At 45.8% G+C, this 22,812-nt stretch overlaps 1 protein-coding gene across 1 annotated transcript in view; it reads right to left on the reverse strand.

Moving 5' to 3' along the window:
• Wdfy4 (WDFY family member 4) overlaps window positions 1-22,812 on the reverse strand; it is a 229,276-nt gene that overhangs the window by 163,060 nt on the left and 43,404 nt on the right. Inside the window, exons 12-14 of the mRNA XM_059273136.1 lie at window positions 20,894-20,987; window positions 1,308-1,522; window positions 380-474 (exon numbers count right to left, since the gene is read on the reverse strand). Coding sequence (XP_059129119.1) covers window positions 380-474; window positions 1,308-1,522; window positions 20,894-20,987 — 404 coding nt within the window. The remainder of the gene's footprint in view (window positions 1-379; window positions 475-1,307; window positions 1,523-20,893; window positions 20,988-22,812) is intronic.

The raw sequence follows: 22,812 nt of genomic DNA on the forward strand, positions 1-22,812 counted from the left end.
CTCCGGGCATCATCCAGTGCTTTCACTTCCGGCATCCCACTTTGCTCCTAAGCTGTGAACTTTACAAAAAGCTTTGCTGCCCACCTCTGCCCGGTGCAGCACTTGGGACCTCTGGGTTGTAGAGGAAGCAGGACCGTTGTTTTGGGATCTCAGGTATAAAGGGTCAGGCAGATGCCTAGCACCACCTGCCTCACGCAGAGACTGGAAATGGTTCTGGAACCCCAACCCCTGTGTGTTCTTTACCTGCCCCACCGAGCAACAGAAGAAAAAAAAAACACACATTTTAAATCTGCCCACTTTTCTATCTTATGAACAATCATTCATCAGAAATAAAAATGTTAACTATTCACCCCTCAACCTTTCCTGTCTGTCTCCTCACCTGAGTACCCAGGGTCATCTTCACGCCCAGGAGATGAACAGAGGCTTTTCCTGGCAGCTGGCTGAGGTGGGCGAATTCCAAGGCCTAGGAACTGCCTGAATGTCACAACATCAAGAGAGGAAACTAAATTTGCAGTGCAGGCAAGCTTTTCCAGATCACTTCCCTAGATGCCCAGTGTTCGTATCCCCAACCCTGAAATACTGTTTCCAAAAGTCACACAGAAACCGTGTGTCCCTGTCTCATTATCTAGCAGAGTTGGTAAATTGGGAACTTCAACTGGACTTCACGATATATATTGTTTACAAGTTTCTAAGTTAATTCCCTCTGTGCTTAGCTTAGTGGCCCGGTCTGGCAGGGCTCAGAGTGGCTAAAAGAAGCTTCTCCAGCGCCTGGGTCCCAGACCCGCCAGCTGGAAGTGTTGTTCTCTGTCTGCTCTGCTTCTCCATAAGCAGCAGTCTGGTGAATGTGAACCTGGGACATGCTCTCCATCCTGCTCCAGGGCAGTAAGGGTCTTAAGAGACTCGACCTCTCCTGCATGATGTATGTCCCTCCTCTGCTTTCTTGTCCCTTCTCCTGAATCCTTTCTATTCCTCCTGTGTGCAGGAAGGATACAGTGGAGTCCTGCATCTGGTCCCCTTCATGCTGCCCTGGTCTCTGCCCCTGCAAGCTCAGCTCTTTTCAGTCTGGCCTCTGGATCTAGTCCAGGCTTCAGGGGTTAGCTCTAGATTTACCTCCTTGACATTTCCACCACCCGCCACCCCCCCAGACTCCCAGATGAGGCTATGTCTGCTCTGTGTGCATATACATCTGATGCTGGAGCCAAAGAGCGGAGGATGCTGACACCTGCCCCTGGAGACTCGATTGTACACAATGCACCCGTTATCCTGCCTTGGGGTCTGTGGTGTTGGATGTTTAATGTGTGCAGTACCTTAGCACCTCTGGCTCGATGGCTTGGGAACCGAGCTTTTCAAAGATCCTGATGAGATGCGAGTGCAGGACACTGCCTCCCGTGCTGAGGGTCCTGTGGCAAAAGGTCATGAGTGTGCGGAGCATCCCTGCCTCACACATGACCTGGCGGTTCTTCTCTGATTTCACCAAGGACAAGAGGTGGCTGGCCAGAGAGCACTGGATCTCCTCAGAAAGCTAGGAGTTGACCAAAGCAAGCTGTGAGTCAGGGAGAGCAGCATGTTCTCTGGGTGGCTTTGTTAGGCCACCTGTGCTCACCACAGCTGCCTACAGTCCACCTGTCTCAGCTCTTCTGAATGCTAGCCTCACCCGCAATGACAGGCCAGGGAAGGCCAGCTGCTGGAGTCGGCCACCAACTCAGACTACAGACTGCACACGGGCAGGCTGGAATCCAGGTCATCCTCAGAAATGGGATGGTGGAACCACTTAACACTGGAAAACTTCCTGAGTTGATTGCTCCCCCTGAAAAAAAATCTAAAGATTTCATATTGATATCAAGATTACAGCTCCTATGACAGGGGAGAAAGTCTGGCCATGCAGATTTATGGCCTTCTGTCAGGAGGTCACTGGACCTGGAGAGTGGATACACTGAGTGGATTCTCCTACCCCAAGCTGGATTCACTCACTGAATTTCCACATTTAAGTTTGTACCCGAGTACAAAAGATAGGGTTCACCTAGTTGAATGAACTTAAAACAGTCAGCACTCACACACATACACACACACACACACACACACACACACACACACACACACACACACCCCAGAACATATCTTGTGAGGACCGCACCCTCTAGACTCTGGTGTGATTTGTTTCAGAGTGCCTTCCGCCTGGCTCAGGCTGAAGGTAGGTACCAGCATGGACTCCGCCCGTCCCCCTGCTCCACTGTGATCCCGTATTCCCCTTCTCCCGAGTGCTGTCCTCACAATGCACCTGTACTTATCCCAGACTCCACCTCCTGGTTCACTGAGACATCGCCATCTTTTTCATATTTTAAGTCTTTGTCCTAGTTTGCGGTTTCAAGAAAAGAGCTTTAGCCAGTGTCAACCATGTTAGGATACCAGAGCAAGGCCAGGAGAAACCACAATGGCATTTACCTAACACAGTCATCCCCACCCATCCCATGACAGAGGGACTCCAGGACTCCCCTGGTGCCAAAACCCACAGATGCTCTAGTCATTTATATAAAAAGCCGTGGTATTTCCACTTAGTCGGTGAACATCACTCTGCACACTTTAAATCACTTTTCGATTACTCAGGACACTCAGTACAACGCAAATGCTGTGCCATCAAAGTTCTGCTCTACTGGGGATAATGACAAGAAACAAAGTCCACACATCTAGTATGCATGCAGCATTTTGTGTTTCCAGTCCACGGAATGTGCTGAGATGGAGGCCGGCTGTGACACCTCTCTCATGAGCACCGGCATCTGATCTCACCAAGTCACAGACACGTGCTACTCCCATCCTCTATGGAGGTTTCCTTGGAACTTCCCCCAGTCTCTTACTCTCGTTCCTCCAAAAGGTATCAAGGGGGCCTGCACTGGGAAGGCAGACACTGCCTGCTCTCAAGAGAGTCACAGACTAAAAGTGATATGGATGAGAAGCCAGGGAGACTATCTGTGCACAGTAAGGGAAATGCTCTACCATGACTCTGCGTCTGGGAGAGAAGTTGTTTCCATGCCTTGTGCACATTTCATGGACTCTTAAAGGTAAAAGGGAGGCTATGCCTGAGGTCTACTTTAAGGGACACATTTCACCTGTGACATCAATAACTCCTGGGTACTTAGGATGTGCTCTCATGGAGAGAGTGTGGAATCACGGCATCATGGCAGTCTCTGCTCCACACAAGAGGAAACTGAGCTCAGAGGAGGTCATTGCCCAGAGCCACATGGCAAGGGACTGGACTGATGGTGACCCTGAGCCTCATGCTCAGAGTCGTCTCATCCCATGGCCTCCTTGCCAGGTGCAGCCATTTGAGTAGCTTTGTGCCGAGAGACAGTATCTTCCTGTCATTAAGCCAACCCCAAGACTTACCGACCTAACCCTGTAACTCCTGTCTCAAACTTACGACATTCAGTAATTCCCCTCTTTTTTCCTACCTCTGTGTGTGTGTGTGTGTGTGAGTGTGTGTGTGTGTGTGTGTGTGTGTGTGTGTGTGAGAGAGAGAGAGAGAGAGAGAGAGAGAGAGAGAGAGAGAGAGAGAGAGAGAGAGAACGAGCACTTATGTGTGTTAACTCAGGCACTAATGTGCCACAGCACACATACCAAGATCAGAAGACAACTTCAGTATGTCTTAACCTTCTACCTTAAGACAGGATCTTTTGCTGTTTGTTTGTTTTTTTCTCACTGTGGCTGGCACACAAGCTTCCAGGGGTTACCTGTTTCTGCCTCCCATCTCCTAGTATGAAGAATGCTGGGTTTACGGATGCTCCTGTTCTAGGGATTGGAACTCAGGTCCTTAGGCTTGGTGCCCAGCTCTTTTACCCTGAAGATCCCTCCAGCCCTTTAATGTCCCACATCTAAGTTACCTTTAGTAATGCTTCTGACTTACAATTTTGGGGCACGTGACTGTGTTAGAATGACTTTAGTGATGACATTCCTGCTGAGCAGGGTTCGTCCATTCAAAAACGGTCACTGTTTTTGTCAACACCACTGTTAGCTGATGCTGAAGATGCATCTCATCACGTGGAGGAGATGCTCTAGTATTAGCCCGCCTTCTGTTACTGTAGTGAAAGCGTTTGCACTGTATATGAAAGAGCAGGTCTACTTAGCTTATCTTTCTGGAGACTCAAGGGCACGGCACGTGCATTTGCTTAGCTCTGGTGGTGCTATACCTACTTGGGTATGTCCCACTCAGATGTCACTATGGCAAGGTCAGAAGCAACTGGGGGAGGGTCACAGGTGAGACAGGAAGCAGAGATGACCGAAGGACCACTCCCTCTCTTGTAAGTCAACCTACTGGGGTCCCTTGAGAACTATGTTAATTCCTTTCAAAGGCAGCATGCCCAATGGCCTCCCACTAGGCTCTGCCCCTTAAAGGCCCCGCCACCTTGACACTGTCCCAGTGGAAATGGAGCTTCCACCACAGGAACCCTTGAGGGACAAACTCAAGCCACATCTAAAGCATCGTAGGCTTCTATTTAAATGGGATCTCTGCACAGCTGATCTTAGCTTGCTGATACCCACGCTAGCCCAACAGGGGTCAGAATCTCAAAGCAGACATGGAGTTATTTGATGCATATACACACACACTAGTTCCGGTGTGCATCAAATAACTCCATTGCCGGTGCTGGTACTTTGAGGGCCTTGTCTGTGTGGAAATGCATCAGCTTCCCTGGCTTGTTTTCTCATATTTTTCTTCTGATGCTCTGCCTCTTCCTGCATCCACATAAACCTTGTCTCTACCTTTCTCTGCACTCCTGATAGCAGAGAGAGAACATGCATCCTCCGCCTTGACCACTCTCTACCACAGTTCGGGCTGTCATTTGGTAACTGCATTCTTTTAATTTGGGGTGAGAGTTGGGGAGACAGTCTGCATGAAGCTAGATGCAAAAATAATATCAGAATGTATTATTAATAAGAATTAAAGAGAAACGTCTCCAATCTCCAATTTTTCATTACCAGTAAGTATTTACTTATTGCTTTAGGGACTTTGACTTTTTTGTGTGTTTTTGCTCCCTTCCCCCAACCACAGAGCTATAATTACAATCTAAATATGCAAAAAGGAAAAAAGAAAAAGTTTTCAAAGGGGAAATGCTGATCCTGTCTAATGTTGCCACAAGTTCACTCCAAAACTGCTCGATACCCCATAATGGAGGAGGCGAAATTGATTGTTCTCATGATCACTGCAACCCCATCAATACCAATATTGTCTTGTTTTGAATAAAATGTGCTGGGTTTTTTTTCAATGCTGGTTCCAGTAAAATGGGGTTTTAGTGAAAATATGAACAGTGGCAGGAAATCAGTCTGGTTCCACCCCTGCAAATGGATTGATTTCCCTAACGCATAGTACTTCCAATGCAGGAAAGGGAAAGGTGGTTCAATTAGGACTCGGAGGTAAGGTCAAGGGTCACCAGGCTGGCTGGCGGGTTGGACTCTCAAAGCTAATTCACAAAGCAGTGGTGGGGTGGCCCTAAGGCAGTTTCTGCTTCCTCCACCTAACAGTCAAGACTTGGGTCCATCCTGGGGTATTTATTCTTCATTGCCCCCTTTCTGCCCAACTTCCTTCCTAGTCCACATTAATAAGTCCTAGCGTCCAGAAGGAACTGGGTCTCAGTGGAATGGTGACATCATTTAGATGTGGCTTGTCCGCCAGGGGCCAGGTGCTGGAAGCATGGTTTCCAAGATACTGGCGTGATATGTGGTAGGACCTTTAAGAGAAGGGGCTGGTGGGAAGTTGGTGAGTCGCTGGAGGTTATGCCCTCAGACAGAGTTAGCCTATTTCCTGTGGGATTCCAATTTCGTATCATTGGATGGCTTTCTCCAGTGTTCCCCTGCACCATGATGTCATCTGCCATGAGGGCCTCACCAGAGCTGAGATAATTCCAGGACCACAATCAGAGGCTTTTGCAGCCTCACTTACGTCCTTACAGTCACGGAGAATGGGCTAATACAGCTAAGTGTGCTCAAGGAGGCTGCAGTGTTGACCACTCCAGTCCACAGTGTGTCTTCCCGACACTAACCCTGCTGCCCTGACAGACATAAAATCACTACACCCAAAGTCAGCTTCTTCCAGAATTCTGGCAGACCAGGAGCTTTTATATTCACTCATATTCGGATTAGTCGTTTACTCCAGTTTGGTTGAAATGTTCTCTCATTTGGGGAGGGAGGTAACAGGTTTGCCATGACATTCGTTCTTCATGTTACTGAAGATTATAAGAAGGATGCTAGGGATGGGGGCCCTCAGGAGAGCAGTGCTTGATAAGTTGTGGGGGGTTTTGTATTATAAATAGACTAAATGTTGTAACTGTAATTCTTGCTTGATAATTGTTTTGTTATATGTAATTTTACTATGTTAAAGTTAAAACCTTCCTTTAAAAAAAAGAAAAGGGGAAGTGCTGTGGATATCACACTGTATAAATAAAATGCTGATTGTCCAGTAGCCAGGCAGGAAGTATAGGCAGGACAAGCCAAGAAGAGAATTCTGGGAACAGGAAGGTTGAGGCAGAAAGACTCTGCCAGCCACAGCCATGAGAAGATATTAAGATACCGGTAAGCCACAAGCCACGTGGCAACTTCTAGATAAATAGAAATGGGTTAATTTAAGATATAAGAACAGTTAGCAAGAAGCCTGCCACAACCATACAGTTTATAAGAAATATAAGTCTCTGTGTGTTTACTTGGTTGGGTCTGAGCAGCTGCAGGACTGGCGGGTGAGAGCGATTTGTCCTGACCGTGGACAAAGCAGGACTGGGGAAAACTCTAGCTACAGTTTTGTTTGTTTGTTTTTCAAATTGCTCACTTAGAATTGATTTTTTTTCTTCCATGGCATGGATCTGCCATCTTGCCATAGTCCCACCACCATAGCACGTTCATTTGTGCTCCCACAGCATCCTAGACTTGGAAGTTTGCAATCTTGAGTTAGGTGTATCTTCGTTTTCTTTCCTGTTTCTATGATAAAATAGCCTGACAAAGCTACTTAAGAGAGAAAGGGTTTATTTTTTGTTTTCTTAGGACTTTTGGCTCACAATTCCAGGTTACAGTCCACCTTTCCAGGGAACTCAGGCAGCAGGAACTCAAAACAACTGGTCTGGTCATATCCATAGTCAAGTGCAAAGAGGAAGGAAGGAATACATGTATGCCAGTGCTCAGCTCATTCTCTCTGCTGTTATTCAATCCAGAAACCCCTGCCTAGGGAATGGAGACACCCATGGTGGGCCAGTCTTCACACCTTAATTAACACAATCAAGACAGTCCCCCCCAAGACACACCCACAGGCCATTCCTGGCATAGACAGTCCCTCACTGAGACTCTATTTCCAGATGATTCAAGATTCCATCAAGTTGACAAAACTGGATTAAAGTGAGAATACAAGTCCTATCTGATCAGAGAATCCATGTCTTTCTTGCTGCACCTGACAAAAGGACCACTAGAGCCCAGCTGGTTGTGAATGAATGAGCCTCTGTTCCACCTCCCTCTTCCCAGACCACTTCTGTACAAAGGCTACACTTCCTGATAGCATAAGCCTAGGATCTCATATTCCCAGAATGCTTTTCTCTTCCTGACTGCTGTGAATTGGATGTAATATGTTCCTCACAGATGCCATGTTGCAACTCTTGGTTCCCACAGAGTTGATGGTGCTGTTTTGGAAGGTCATGAAATCAGTAGATCCCTCAGCCATAGCCAACCTATGATGTTGCTTGTACAGAGTTCATGGTCACAAACCACAAGATCAAGTTACAAAAAAAAAAAAATCCCCAAATAGTCTTATGTTTGAAGTATCTTGGCAGCATATGGCCATAAGCAGCCTATGAGGCACAGGCTGGACACTCCTGTGAGAAGGTAAGTCCTCACTGCAGAAAGTGAGTCATTTGGGTGAGGTTTGAGGTTTCATAGCCTGGTGTCACTTCCTGTCAGCTCTCTACTTCCCTTATCATGGATGAAATATGACAGGCACTTCACACGCCCCTCACCACGCCTTCCCTGCCAAGATGGACTGTATACCATCTTACACTCTAGGCCAAAATGAGCCCTTTCTCCCTTAATTTGCTTCATGCCAGGTTCAGAAAAGAGAAAAAATGTTACTAATACACCTACTTGCTCCCTTCTGTTTCATCCACCTGGCTCTGGGTATGGGGACATTCTATGCTCCTCTGTTGAAAATGCCATGCCCCTTTCTGGCTAAGAGCTAAAGATGAGGATGTCTGCCCCAGCCCTATCCTGTTAATGACCCCCTACTTAGCATCAAGGGTCATCTGCATGTCCTCTCCCCGAAGACATCTTTTCTGACTTTCCCAAACCAACGCTGCTCTGTACCTCCAGTGGTCAACGTCACACCATGACTGTTTATCTCCCCTCTTTTCTCCTCCTTTCTCAATTTTTCTCTCCATCCACCATTGCTCCCCCTTTCTCTATCTCTTCTTCTCTCCTCTCTCCTCCCCTGCTTCACCCCCCAAAACTGTAAGCCTGAGACTCTATCTCTTACTATGACCCTATCTCCATGGTGTCTGTGTGCCTCATGCACAGCATCTGCCTACTACATGCAATCACAGAATGTTCTAGTTAAGAGGTACACCCCAGTCAGAGAGCTGACAAAGGATCCAGATCAGTTGAGGTACCAATTACCTGGTGAAGAGTAGTGAGCCGAGAGCTAGCTGGATGTGGAGTGTGTGGTTGTTTTTGAAGGATCAGCATGTGGAAAGGCTGGAGGTGAGAAGGAGCACAGCCCCGGGGTCATGATCTAAAGGTCACAAGGCATGCCTGTGACAAAATGAGGGTCTTCAGATACCATGCAAAGGTGCTGGGTCTGTTCTTCTTTCTGTTAGATTCTGCCTCAGCTCAGCAACAGCAAAAGAATCCTAGTGTGGCACAAATCCTGAAGACCTGAGATCACCAGTCCTGGGGAGCTAGGGAGCCTGGAATGCCAGGACGGACCTCACTCTTGACAAGTGCGTAGAGGCCCACTGTCTTCTGGCACAGTTGACACAAGAAGCCACTGAGTCTCTGAGTCATGCTCTAGAAGATGTCACACATCTAAATAGTACCCTCCGGTGACTTTGTGCCTACTCCAAGATCTCATCCCAGGCCTGGCCCAACTCAAATCTGTACCCCACCACCCATGGCAGGCTCTTGTCCCAGGCTTGGGAGTGAGGGGCTTGCAGTCCTGTGGCTCTCCCTCTGTAGACATGCTTACTCCTCACAGCTGGTCCTGAGTTCAGCAAGTTCTCTGGGTAGGTGTGGCTAGACCCGGGCTCAGAGCCTGGGCACCTGTCATCACTTCCTCCTGTAGTGGAATTCCTCAAGTGCCATTCTCATCCCCACTGGGACTATGCAGAATGTACCTGTGACCACTAAGACTCACAGCACTTCTGCCCTTTCCCTTCCTGCGTGACTGTGCCTTAGACCCAGGTGCAAGCCTGGTAATCCTGGCCGCTGAGTTCTGGTCTAGTGGATTCTGCTTCATCACGCTGGCTGGCAGGGACCATCTTGTCCCCTCTCCTCTTGCCATCACGCTTACTCCAGCCATATGCTGGCTGATGTTTGACTAAAATGTGTTACATTCCAATTAACATTTGCAGAATTGTATATGCCGTGACCTCAGCTCCCCGGACCCGACTAGAGAGTTAGAAGTTCTGGATAAGGAGCACACCTGGCATGCACATGCTAAGGGCACAGGTCTAAGGCCTCCTGGGTCCCCTCTCCACTGCTCTTCTCAATGGGAAGCATTACCCACTTTGCAGGTGAGGTCCTGGGGCCTGAAACGCTTCCATCCATCTCCTTAGGTCCTGATAATGATGTCAGAACAAGTGGCACCTTGAGCTGTCTTCTGAAGCCTGTGGTTCACTGTGCATGCTGCATTCATTGTAAAGAGAACCTGGCACCTCATAAGAGGCGTGAACGATGGCCATAGAAGTGTTTGGATTGCTAGGTACAGTTTGCTTTTATTTCTATTTTTCCCCTTAGTTAAATGTGAACTCCTTTACTTGGGTAAATTTACCTCCTGTGGCCAGAGGCCTTACTGTTCCCTATTACCTGCCTTTATTTATGCATTCCCATGATCCCTGGTCCCAAGAAATTCAGTCTGCAATTTCTGTGACCTACACCTAGTCTGAGGAGCTGAACTTGAGGTGTAAATACAGGGAATGGCATAGTAAGAAGGCAGAAGAAACTAGAAGAATGACCAGCTGCCAATTGGGCCACACAAATCCCACCTGACTGTAATGTCTCCCCTCACCCAGGCTCACTGAGGTTTCCGTTCCTCTTCATCTCCATGTAAAATTGGGTCCACTTGCTTTGCTTAATAGATCACCCCAAGAAGCCTCTTGGACTTTGAATACAGCCTGAAATTTTTTTTTTTTTTTCGAGACAGGGTTTCTCTGTGTAGCTTTGCGCCTTTCCTGGGACTCACTTGGTAGCCCAGGCTGGCCTCGAACTCACAGAGATCTGCCTGGCTCTGCCTCCCGAGTGCTGGGATTAAAGGCGTGCGCCACCACCGCCCGGCTAGCCTGAAATTTTTTATTGGAGAATAATGGAAATATTTGAGGTTGGGCTTCGTGGGAAAGGCAGAAAACACAGAGTATTGACTGCGGTAGTGTAACAAACACAGATCTTTACCAAGTTCCTTGTGGGGGAAAACGGCCCTTTTCAGTCATTCGTCCTCCTGTAATGCTGTCCATAGCTATTAGCACTGTCGATATTTCAGGTATGTGAAATTTGATATTTAGGTGTTAGTTCAAGTGTGTGAAATACATAGGCAAATTCCAGAAAATGACGCTCATTTCCAAACTTAGGCACAAATGTATTCACAGATACATGAACCTCAAGTCCCTCCTCTCTGTCCTACTGGGCTGTGCAGGACATCCCATGGCTGTCGCCCTGTCCAGAGCCTTCAGGGCTCAGGAACACACTTGACACTAACTCAGGCTGCACGCTGGAGGGAGACAAGATTCTCTTAGACACCTGCATCTGGCCGGGACATTGTTTTCCATCCTTTCTCACAGCCATGCCTCTTACAAAAAGGGCAACTTGGCCAGGAGCAAGTGGTCCAAGCCTTGCTTTGGGAATATACGCCCAGCACTCAGCAACAGCGCTCATTTTCCTATTGCTTTCTGAAGCTCCCAGGGGGAAAAAAGTCACATCTATATTAAACATTGGGCAAGACTCATTGACTGATTAAAATATCCATGATTGTAGAGTTGGGATGTTACAGATCCAGAGCCAAAATTGACTTGGGCTACCTAGAATCCCCATAATAGTCAATTTATTGTCCACCTCTATACCTGACCTAACAGCCTTTAAGTTAGCAGACCACTAGCTCACACCAACTCAAAAGTTGCGAATGTTGTCAAATGGCATCTAATACTCATAGCGGGGTTTCCCTCCTTTGCTGAGACCCACCCACTTGCCTTCCTCACCCATGTATTGCCAGAGGCTGTGCTTCATGTCAGTGTTTGTGCTCTGACTGCAGCAGTTCATGTGACCACATTCAGAGTAGAACATGTCATTCAAAGAACCCCAGATCTCTCCAAGCCATATTTAGCTCAGATAATAAATTACTTCTTACTCTTTTCAGGGAAGTTTGGGGTTGGGACCCAAGGACAAGCCATCCTCATAAAAGGACCCATCTGGATCAGCACCAGGCCCCAGCACAGGCTCTTACTCAACCATCCATGTTGCATGAGTAGGTGGATGTCAGTGAGTCCTTCCTGCCCAGTGGTTTATTCTGAGCTGGTTGCTAAATATCCTTTTATTTGCAAAGGCACTTCAGGTTCAATTCCTAACACCCATATGATGGCTAACAACTCTAACTCCCAATCAGGGGGCAGCCTTCATTGGGCACCAGGCATGCAAGTAAAATGCCTATACACATAAAGACTTTTTTAATTATTCATTTTTATTTTATGTACATTGGTGTCTTGCCTGCAAGTATGTCTGTATGAAGGCATCAGATTCCCTGGAACAGAAATTACAGACAGCTGTGAGCTGCCATGTGGGTGCTGGGAATTGAACCCAGATCCTTTGGAAGAGCAGCCAGTGCTCTTAACCACTGAACCATCTCTCTAGCCCCCACATAAAGATTTTTAAAAAAAGAAAAAGAGTAAAAGAAATGCCAAGCACCTGACCATGAAGTTGCTGGAGGTAAGAGGTGCTTGCCCCCACCAGCCCAGTGGAATGCAGGTGTTGCGGGACTCCTCAGGACACACAGCAGCCTCAGCCAGGATAACAAATCCCACCTCACTGTCTTGGGCCCTTGATGTCCACATAAATGTGTAAAATAATCCGAGTGGGGGGATTGCCCCTCACAGCAGCAAGTAAATCCACACACCCACCAGCTAGCAGAAAAAGAAAAGTTAGAAAGTCACTAAAATGGGAAATAGCAATTGAAAGAAGGGCAAAGTGTTTGGAGAAAGACCACCATGACACCAGCAGGCGCCATGTTTGGTGAATGTGGCAGTTTAACACTTCGAGTGTTCGAGACAAAACATGGAACACTTGACATTTTAAACTGCTTTTGTATTGTTTTGTCCACACGGAACTAGAAGTCCTAAATAAAGATAGTAAATGGGCAACCAGATTTAATTGTAACGTTAAAGCATCTGGAGGCAAAAATATGGAATTAATTCTCAAGAAATTAGAAAATATTTTTAAAAGAGAAACTTTAAAAAATAGGAAAGTACTGAGAAAATTTTAGAGGCTTTGTCAAAACCAATGATAAATTTTAAGGAGCCTCACTTTTCTCAGCCCTTCTCTCTCCTCTCTGACCTAGCCTTTATCACCTTCTCGGACTGTCTCCTTAGAAATCCCAGAGGAGAACAAAATTCAGTATTGGAGGAAAAAAATCTTATGACATCCCCTAAGATAGAGCAGGAGGCAGAGGACAGCCTGAGACTGTCAGTCCCTGGGCTGACACTGAACCTAACTGTGGTGCCCATTGGGGCTCTCTGGTTGCTAAAGGCTTTCATCCAGACCACCCGGTGGCCCCACACACCAGGCTTTCTGGCCCTCATTACTGAATCTGGAGTTCCCCTTCGTATGGATGCCTCCCTCTGCAGACTGCCTACTGAAACAGGAATGCCAACCTGCGTCTACACATGAAACCTCCTCGGCCGACCTCTTCGCTTTCACTTAAGAGACACAATTTTTCCCCTCGGTTCTGTGAAGTCATTGGAAGTGAAGGTTTAGAATTAAGGGTTGCTTAATGCTATGGGGGAAATAATCAGATCAATGGCCTATTAAAAATGACAAGTGATGCATCTAAATGAAAGCTACAATGTCTTCAGGGGCAGTGAGTGGCCTGTATTTATGTATGGCTGTGTGCATAACTTGTCCTCAAGGGTATTTATGTCTGTACCTTCTTTACACACAAACAAAAACTTAGGAGTGCTTCTTTAAACTGAAGTTGTTAAATTAGCCCAAATCCCTTGTAGTTCACAGTAAACAGGAACTTTAGGGCAAAAGTGTCAACTTGGGTGACAGGTGAGGTTCAGCCTCCCGTCACAATATGCCAACTAAAGATACAAATAATGGTGGGACATGAAGAAAGGAGATTTGACCAACGTGGTAAACTTTGAGGGAAACAGACAGGGGGCTCGAATGATGATGTGCCCATCTTCGGGGTACTGACCTGGTCTTCATATTTAAGTGGAAAATTTGAGCAAAGAGGAAAGAGATATTCGTAATTATGCAGTCTTGGTGAAGACGGATCTGCTTGATCATTGTCTCATTATGGAGCGACGGGGTAGTCCAAAGGAGTCCTCATTTCTTGGGCACAGGCTGGCTCTGCTCCGGGATGTACTCTCATTCTGCAGAGAACTGCTTCACATGGAGGATGGCCTGTCCTGGGGAGCTTTGCAGTTCCTGGAGTCCGTGTGACTGCAGCTTTGGAACATTTATTTCTGTGTCTTTGACTTTGAAGGAGGAGGAAAGAACTCAGTAGCCAGGCCTTAAGTGACTGGCATATGCTATGCAGAGCTGGGCATGTGTCGAGCTCAAAGAAAAAAAGATAGACACAAAATAAAGCCGGGGTGCCGAGCTTTCATCCTGTTTGAAGTTACCTTGTGGACCTAAGTGAAGAGTCAACACTTTTTAGGAAAAGTACTAGCTGAAAGCTGGTTACGAGACTTTTAAATATTTAGCCAATTAGTTAATTCAATTATTTTGTAGGAAAAAAACCCAGAAATGTCTCCAGGACTGTTGACATTCATTACCTGTGCATCTGCAACAGCTTCCTGGGTTTTCATTAGAATATGATATTATTTTATGGTTAAAAAATGTTTCCTAATTATTTATTAAAAAAATGTTTTTATTCATTTTACATACCAATGACAGATCCCCCTCTCATCCCTCCTCCCACTCCACCAACCCCCGTAAGCACCCCCCACCCGGCCCACCTCTCATCCCCTCCTCCAATAGGGTACGTTCTCCCATGGGGAGGACAGCAAAGTCTGGTACATTCAGTTGAGGCAGGACTAAGCCCCTCCCCTTGCATCAGGGGTGAGTAAGGTGTCCGACCATAGGTAATGGGATCCAGAAAGCCAGCTCATACACCAGGGATAGATCCTGGTCACACTACCAGGGGCCCCTCAAACAGACCCAGCTACACAACTGTCTCTCCTATGCAGAGGGCCTAGTCCAGTCTCATGAAGATTCCACAGCTGTTGGTCTAAAGTTCTTAAGTTCCTATGAGCTTGGTTCAATTGTCTCTGTAGCTTTTCCCATCATGATCTTGACCCACCTCCTTACTCATATAATCCCTCTTCTCTATCTTTGACTGGACTCCCAGAGCTCAGCCTAGTGCTTGGTTGTGGATCTCTGCATCTGCTTCCACCAGTTACTAGATGAAGGCTCTATGATGACAGGATATTCACCGATCTGATTACTGGGGTAAGCCAATTCAGGCACCCTCACCACAACTGCTAGTAGTCTAATCTGAGGTCATCCGTGTGGATTACTGGGAATTTCCCTAACACCACATTTCTCCCTTGCCCCATCATATCTTCCTCTATCAAGATATCTCTTTCATTGCTCTCCTACTCTGTCCCTTCCCCAGCTTGACCATCCTGTTCCCTCATGTTCTTATCTCCTCCTCTCTATTGCCCACACCCCCCATCATCCCCAGTTTACTCATGGAGATCTCATCTGTTTCCCATTCCAAAGGTGATCCATGCATCCCTCTTAGGGTCTTCCTTGTTTCCTAGCTTCTCTGGGGCTGTGGATTATAGTCTGATTATCCTTTGCTTTACATCTAGTATCCACTTGTGAGTGAGAACATACCATGTTTGTCTTTCTGAGTCTGAGTTACCTCACTCAGGATGATATTTTCTAGTTCCATCCATTTGCCTGCAAATTTCATGATGTCATTATTTTTTACAGTTGAGTAATACTCCATTGTATATATGTATCACATTTTCTTTACCCATTCTTCGGTTGAGGGGCATCTAGGTTGCTTCTAGTTTCTGGCTATTACAAATAATGCTGCTATGGACATAGTTGAGCAAGTGTCCTTGTGATATGAATGAGCATCCCTTGGGTATATGCCCAAGAGTGGTATCATTGGGTCTTGAGGTAGATTGATTCCCAATTTTCTGGGAAGTTGCCATACTGATTTCCAGCATGGCTGTAGAAGTTTGCACTCCCACCAACAGTGGAAGAGTGTTCCCCTTGTTCCATATCCTTTCCAACATAAACTGTCATCAGTGGTTTTGATCTTAGCCATTCTGACAGGTGTAAGATGGTATCTCAGAGTCATTTTGATTTACATTTCCCTGATGACTAAGACATCATGTTGAGCAATGCTTAAATGTCTTTTGGCCATTTGGTATTTTTCTGTTAAGAGTCCATTTTATAATTGAATTGTTTGGTATTTTGCTGTCTAGTTTTTTGAGTTCTTTATATATTTTGGAGATCAGCCCTCTGTCAGATGTGGGATTGGTGAAGATCTTTTCCCATTCTGTGAGCTGTTGTTTTCTCTTATTTACTGTGTTTTTTGCCTTACAAAAGCTTCTCAGTTTCAGGAGGTCCCATTTATTAATTGTTGCTCTCAGAGTCTGTGCTACTGGTGTTATATTTAGGAAGTAGTCTCCTGTGCTGATGCATTCTAGGCTATTTCCTACTTTCTCCTCCATCATGTTAAGTGTAGCTGGATTTATGTTAAGGTCTTTGATCCACTTGGACTTGAGTTTTGTGCATGGTGATAGATATGGATCTACTTGCAGTCTTCTACATGTTGACATCCAGTTATGCCAGCACCACTTGTTGAAGATGATTTCTTTTTTCCATTATACAGTTTTGGCTTCTTTGTCAAAAATCAGGTGTTCATGTGTGTGGATTAATGTCAGGAGCTTCAATTCAATTCCATTGGTCCACATGTTGGTTTTTATGCCAATACCAAGCATTTTTATTACTGTTTTTATTACTATAGCTCTACAGTAGAGTTTGAAGTCAGGGATGGTGATGCCGCCACAAGTTACTTTATTGTAAAGGATTGTTTTAGATATTCTAGGTTTTCTGTTTTTCCATATGAAGTTGAGTATTGTTCTTTCAAGGTCTGTGAAGAATTGTGCTGGGATTTTGATGGGGATTGCATTGAATCTGTAAATTGCTTTTGGTAAGATTGCCATTTTTACTATGTTAATCCTACCTACCCATGAGCATGGGAGATCCTTCCATTTTCTGACATCTTTTTCAATTTCTTTCTTCAGGGACTTAAAGTTCTTGTCATACAGGTCTTTCACTTGTTTGGTTAGAGTTACCCCAAGGTATTTTATATTATTTGTGGCTATTGTAAAGGGTGATGTTTCTCTGATTTCTTTCTCAGCCCTTTTATCCTAAAATTTAAGGAAAAACTAAGACACAAAAGGGCCATCAAGTAGCAGTGGAACCGACAGTTATAAGTTGAGGATGTTGAAAAATATTAAAGGAAAATTCTTTTATGTCAGGAAGGACCTCATGTGGTAAAATAGAATTTTGTCCTAATGTGAAGAATTTTCCAAGAAGGAAAGTTGAGGACAAAACTGACAGGTTCAAGTATGCTGCATGAAGGTCCGTGGATAATGAAGCTTAAAGATTACATGTATATAGCAAAGCTTGTTATAGTGAAGAATTATAAAAAAAATCCCATAGGTTAGTATTAAATTCAAGATATAAAAGTGAAGCCTAAATTTCTATGTCTAACAATAAGGGTTCACACTTAGAAACACTGACTTAGAAAGCATGGATATATGTTTTACCCCTTCACTGAAAGGACCATTTAAAACTGGACGATTATATTTCATTTAAATTCTTCCAACACAAAAACATATAAATATGTCTTAATGCTAAGTTGATGTGCTTCTCCATTGGATTAAAGTCTTCCCTTGTCAGATGGCCATGGCCTTGGCACTCATTCACCTTCATAACCGTGATAAGGACAACGATATTGTTAAGTAAGAGGTCAAATCCCCTGTGGTTCTGTAATGACTGGATGGCACACGAGAGACCTGACCGTGGTCTACTGTCTCCATGGCCTTTGTAGAATACGTAGTCATTAAATCAACAAGTGTTGGTGGTCACAATGTTTGGAAACCCAAGATGCTTCAGATCTCTTAGCTTGGCATACAAGGCTCTTGACATCATGGCTGACCTTCCCAGCCCCACTCCATGATTTAACCCAACTGAACAAAACCAAATAGGCCCCTTCTTTTGCACCTCTCTGTGTCTGAGTCCTCCTCCCTCCCCACTCTCCTGATGAGGGTGGGCATGCCTTTTCTCTAAAGCCTCACACCAGTGCCCGTACTTCTCTCTATGCCCCAAGGCCTGGAGATGAGGTCTCCTGTAGCCAGCTCAGTGTTGTCATAGTATCTCCCATGGCCTCTGCCTCTCCATCCTCAAACTCAGAGCATGAGTTCTGGTTCCATTCATCCCTGAATAACTAGAGGTGCAAGCTAGGGGGTTCCAGTTATTCATGGAAGCAAACCATCCCATTGGCTTCTCCAGCACAGACTGGGGTACAGCCAACTCTGTTAAGTTGGATCTGACCTCCCACCCTCTGTACTATAGCTGTCCTGTGTACAAGCAAATATCCTTCTGCCAACAACTGACTGAGGGTCACAGCCCTGGAGGAAATGGAGAGGCACTTGGGACTGGTTAGAGCTATGGCCCCCAGCAATGTCCTTACAGAGTCAGACCCTTGCAGGCTGCTGAGAACTATGAGAAAGGAAAGCATCTTCCCAATGAATTAGGTTTTTTCTGAGGCCAAGAAACTGAGTTGAATCCCATATTTTTGCCTTGTATGCAACTGAATGTCTACCTCCCAGTTTTTAATATGGATTAAAATGCTAGAGGCAGAGAAAGAACTGTATTATCTATTTCTAAGAGTGGCCTGAAGTATTGGCATTTCTGAGGGCTGCACATAGAACAAATTTAATGTAGCTGTGATTGGAAATAAAGCAGAATGGGACACCCATAAGGTTAGTTAAGCAGTGGCCTCTGGCACCAACCGTTTCTCAGCCAAGGGGAGGAAGAGTCAGAGTAAGATGAAGAGCATATTGAGCATTAGGAGCAGCCTGCAGACCCTAGGAGCTGAACAGGAGCAGCTCTCCATCCCTTCCTAACACTGCCATCTACTGAGACACCCCACTCCTCTCCTCTCCGTGGCAGCAAAGTCTGCAGGAGCTTAAAAGCAGCTTGGTTTCAGCACTTTCTCGTGTGGTTTCATTTCTCCTTTGATTTACTATTCTATCTGTTAGTATGAGGTCTCCCCCACCCCCTTTCAGAAATTAATTACTGTAATTATCCAACTTGTAATAGCTGCTGATGTGGCAGCTGCAGAAAATATCCGAGAAAATGCATCACTGTGTTCATCTGCATATTTGAAGATGAATCGGGACTTCTCCTCAATTACTTATTGACCTGAATAGAAGAAAAGGACTGTGCCAAATGGATTTCTTGTTTGCATACTTAATTTGCGGGGTTGATATCACAGAGCAAGCAAACGTCTGAATGCCAGGTTCAGCCACATCCGTGGGGATGAGGGGCAGCAGGACAGCCTCTCTGCCAGCTCTGTCCCTTCACTGTCTGTCACTGGAGTGGGTTTCTGCACAACACAACCATCAAGCTGATTGCCAAGACACCTAGACACATAGACATTCCCATTGTATTGTATAAAACAGCTGAAGAAGCCAGCCTCCTGGTAAGGTAAATGCCCCTGGAAAGATGCACTGTGACAATGCACATCCCTGTACTTCATGGGAACTGCAAAGATCAGAGACCTACTCATTGAGCATGTCCGACGGTTGGGTCTTTCAGATCTTCTCCCTCACCAACTATAAGGCCTTGGGAAGTCATACAACGCTCCTGAGCCTCAAGCACTTGCAGAATGGGGCAAGGAATGGCTGAAGAGCCTCTGGGGAAGATGGCTAACACTGTATTCCTGGCATAGAGGGACCGTCCAGTGTGTGCGAGTTTCCAGTATGCTTAAGACAGGCATGTGTTAGGCATTAAGGTAAAGAAGGAAAGATCTCGGAACTCAGGGAACTCATTGGCTACAATGCATTTGATTTAAGAGTAGAATGCCTAAGGAAGCTGGTCTTTAAACTGGCCCCCAGCAAGTCCCCCTTTCCTATGCACACATGACAGCACTCACATTGATAAAGGAGTATTTCTTTCCCTCTGCACTGAGGCTAAGCTGAGCCTTGACTGTTTCACTTGAATTGATGAAACACTGTGGAGACAATGTTGACTTGTCTCAGACCCAAATCTCCAGAAGGTCTAGAAGCCTCTGCTTTGTGCCTCTGGGGGCCCTAAGCTGCTGTGTGCCCTCCTCAGAATCCACATAGAGACACAGATAGAGGCCAGATGCAGATGACCCTATAGAGGAGACCCAGACCATACTAACAGCTTGAGACAAGAACACAGGTAGACGACCAAGCTGAGCTAGCTCTTCAGTGGCCCCTGGTCACATGTGCTGGACCCTGAAGTGTTGGATCCATTAATGGAGGAGCCTTTGTGGGGGGGTTCCATCCCAGCCAGTACCATGTGGAGTGTATCCCCATCCCTGATGACACACAGGTTCATGAGAAATACTGCCATGTGCTAGTTAAAAACATGGACACACCCTATTAGGCCACTTCATTGTATGAACATCATAAAGTGTACTTACAACCTAAGATAACTACCTATCACTGGGCAGGGGAAGCTTAGGGAGTTACTGCTACATGCAACATGTCATTGTGGAGTATCATCCCATGACCCAGAACTATTATGGCATAGTTATTACTAACTCCATAGCGCATTTATCCAGGACATTCCATGCCACTCTGCTGGATCTCCTACTCACCAGCTTTATGCTCGCTGTGTCATTGTTCTCCAGGAGAACAGAATGCAGAATAAGAAGTGGAGTCACCAGAGGACGTATGAACATGGACCACATTAGGACTATTTTCACTCCTACACCAGATACTACTGTTTCTTAGTGAGACCAGTCCCATCTCTACCAGCAAGATCTCTACCCTCCACTCCTCTTGTCCCAAGTTTCGAAGACCTTCAAAATTTGTACCATGTCGCAGCTGTGTTCAGATGACATGAACACCAATTACCTGTCATTTCTTCCTGAAATGGACACCACCACGGATGAAGCAAAGCTGAAGCACTACCTTCAACTACGTTTTTTCACCTGTTGTTTTTAGACGGTCACCTAATCCACAGGAGTGACTACTCTGAATGCCGCTCGAAGGGTGGTCACAGATCTATCAAGGGTCCCAGACACACTGACACCACCCTTCAAGAGGTTCTGCCCAGGGGTGGCTTTGCTAACCATGGCACACTAGAACAAAGAAAGTCTCACTCCAGAAGGCACTCTATAGATAAGCCAGGTAACAGAGACAAAGCACATGTGTTCATCAAGAGATACCTGTGGGTGATCGTCAAGGTACAGGCGAGGCAGCAGTCTCACCATGATGCATATGATCCCAGGATGCATGATCAGGACATCACCCTCATCCATCCTGCAAAGAGAGGGGAAACAGGACATGTGACCCGACCTCCACTCATCTTTTTTTGTGCAATTTTCTGTATCTTTTTTTTCTAAAACAGACCATGACCCACATTCTCTGTGCACCACCTAATGATTGAATGACCTTGAACTGATGCATCTGAGCCTAATACAGCCCAGCTGTAAAATAAGTCAACAATATCACATTTCCTTCTGGGGATAGACACACACCTGTCTCAACTCCTTGGTGCTGGGATTATAAGCATGTGCCACAATTTTAGCTCATTTTCCTTCCCATGCTTGCAAAGCAAGAGCTTTAATGACTGAGCTGTTTCCCCAGCTCCCCAGGGAAAAAATAAGTATTTCAAATGGAAATGGAAAGGGCAAACATGGAGACATTTGTGGGATACTGCTAAAGCATTGTTTTGAGGACATTCATGAGATGAGATGCTTACATTACACAAGAAATAAGGGCTTGGATCAAGCAGCCTAAGTGTCCACCTTCAGGTGCTATATTTTAAAAGAAAAAATGTAAACTCAAAACAAGTGAAGAAATATAATAATAAAACTAGCAAAAACCACCCAGAGAGCAGAGGTGGAGGATTAGAGGCAAGCCGTGCCTTCCCACTTCTCTGAGACCCACTCAGTGGGTGGCCATCTTGAGTACGTCCAGCTCAGTCTTGCCACTGGGCAAACACAGTCTGTGCATTTTCATTTCCCCTGGGAAGCTCACCATGCTTTCAGCTAGCATTTACCCAGTGGTCCCGTGTGTCCCCAGAGGAGTGACAAGAAGCAAGTCCATTAAAAATGTGTATGGTGGAGGAAAAGAACATATTTCCCAAGATGAGTAGATGTACCAGGCAAGCCAGGTAAGGATTTGTCATGTCCAACACAGCCAACCAGCAAACACCTAACAGCGAGGAAAAAGGAACCAGTTCGCCCAAACAACCAGAATAGCTAACCATCCCCAAGAACTGGAAATGCTGAAGAAATGAATGAGTTTCTAAATGCGCATGAACTATGAAATTAAATCAATAATGTATTAATAACTCAAACAGATCCATAAGCAAGGAAATTGAAGAAGTAACAAAAGGGCTTCCTACAAGGAGAAGCCCAGGGCTGGTGCGGGGGTTCGGTTGGGGAAACTGCCGCCACCAGGCACTGAGACCTGAGGTTTACCCTCAGAACCTACATGGCAGAAGGAGAGTGACAACTCCCACAAGTTGTCCTCCGATCTCTGAGTTGTACATGCGCTCACATGCATGTACATGCACTCAGATGCACACCAAGTAAGTTAATTAATTAATAGAGAAATAGATCTAATTTTCTAAATCTTTTAAAATAAGTAATAAGAAAAGCTCAGACTAATTTGTCAAACTTTTAGGAAAGAGCTGACACTAATGTTCCTCAAGCTGTCCCATGGAAACAGCCGAGGGAGGGACACTAACAAACTCATTCTATGAAGTCAGTGTGACCCTGATACCAAAGCTGGGTAAGCGCACAACACCACCAATGAGACTGCAGACCAATGTCCCAGATGTGGACGGACACAAAATGCCCCCAGAGCACTTGCAAACCAAATTCAGGAGCGCATTAAGACGATCCTGTGTCGCGACCAAATTGGTTAACCATCTGCACAGTGAGGAAGTCACCTCCCCAAAACAAAGGTGAACACAAGCTGGTGGGCTTTCCAGCTGTCCTCAGAGCCTATGTCCCAATGAAAGAAAAAAAGTGGGGGAAAGAAAGAGAGAATAATGAGGGATGAAGGATGAAAAGAAAAGAGGGAAAGAAGGAAGAGAGGGAGGGAGGGAGGAAGGGAGGGAGGGAAAGGAAAAACC

The sequence above is a fragment of the Peromyscus eremicus genome, chromosome 9 (genome assembly GCF_949786415.1).
Source record: "Peromyscus eremicus chromosome 9, PerEre_H2_v1, whole genome shotgun sequence".
NCBI classification, from domain to species: Eukaryota; Metazoa; Chordata; class Mammalia; order Rodentia; family Cricetidae; genus Peromyscus; species Peromyscus eremicus.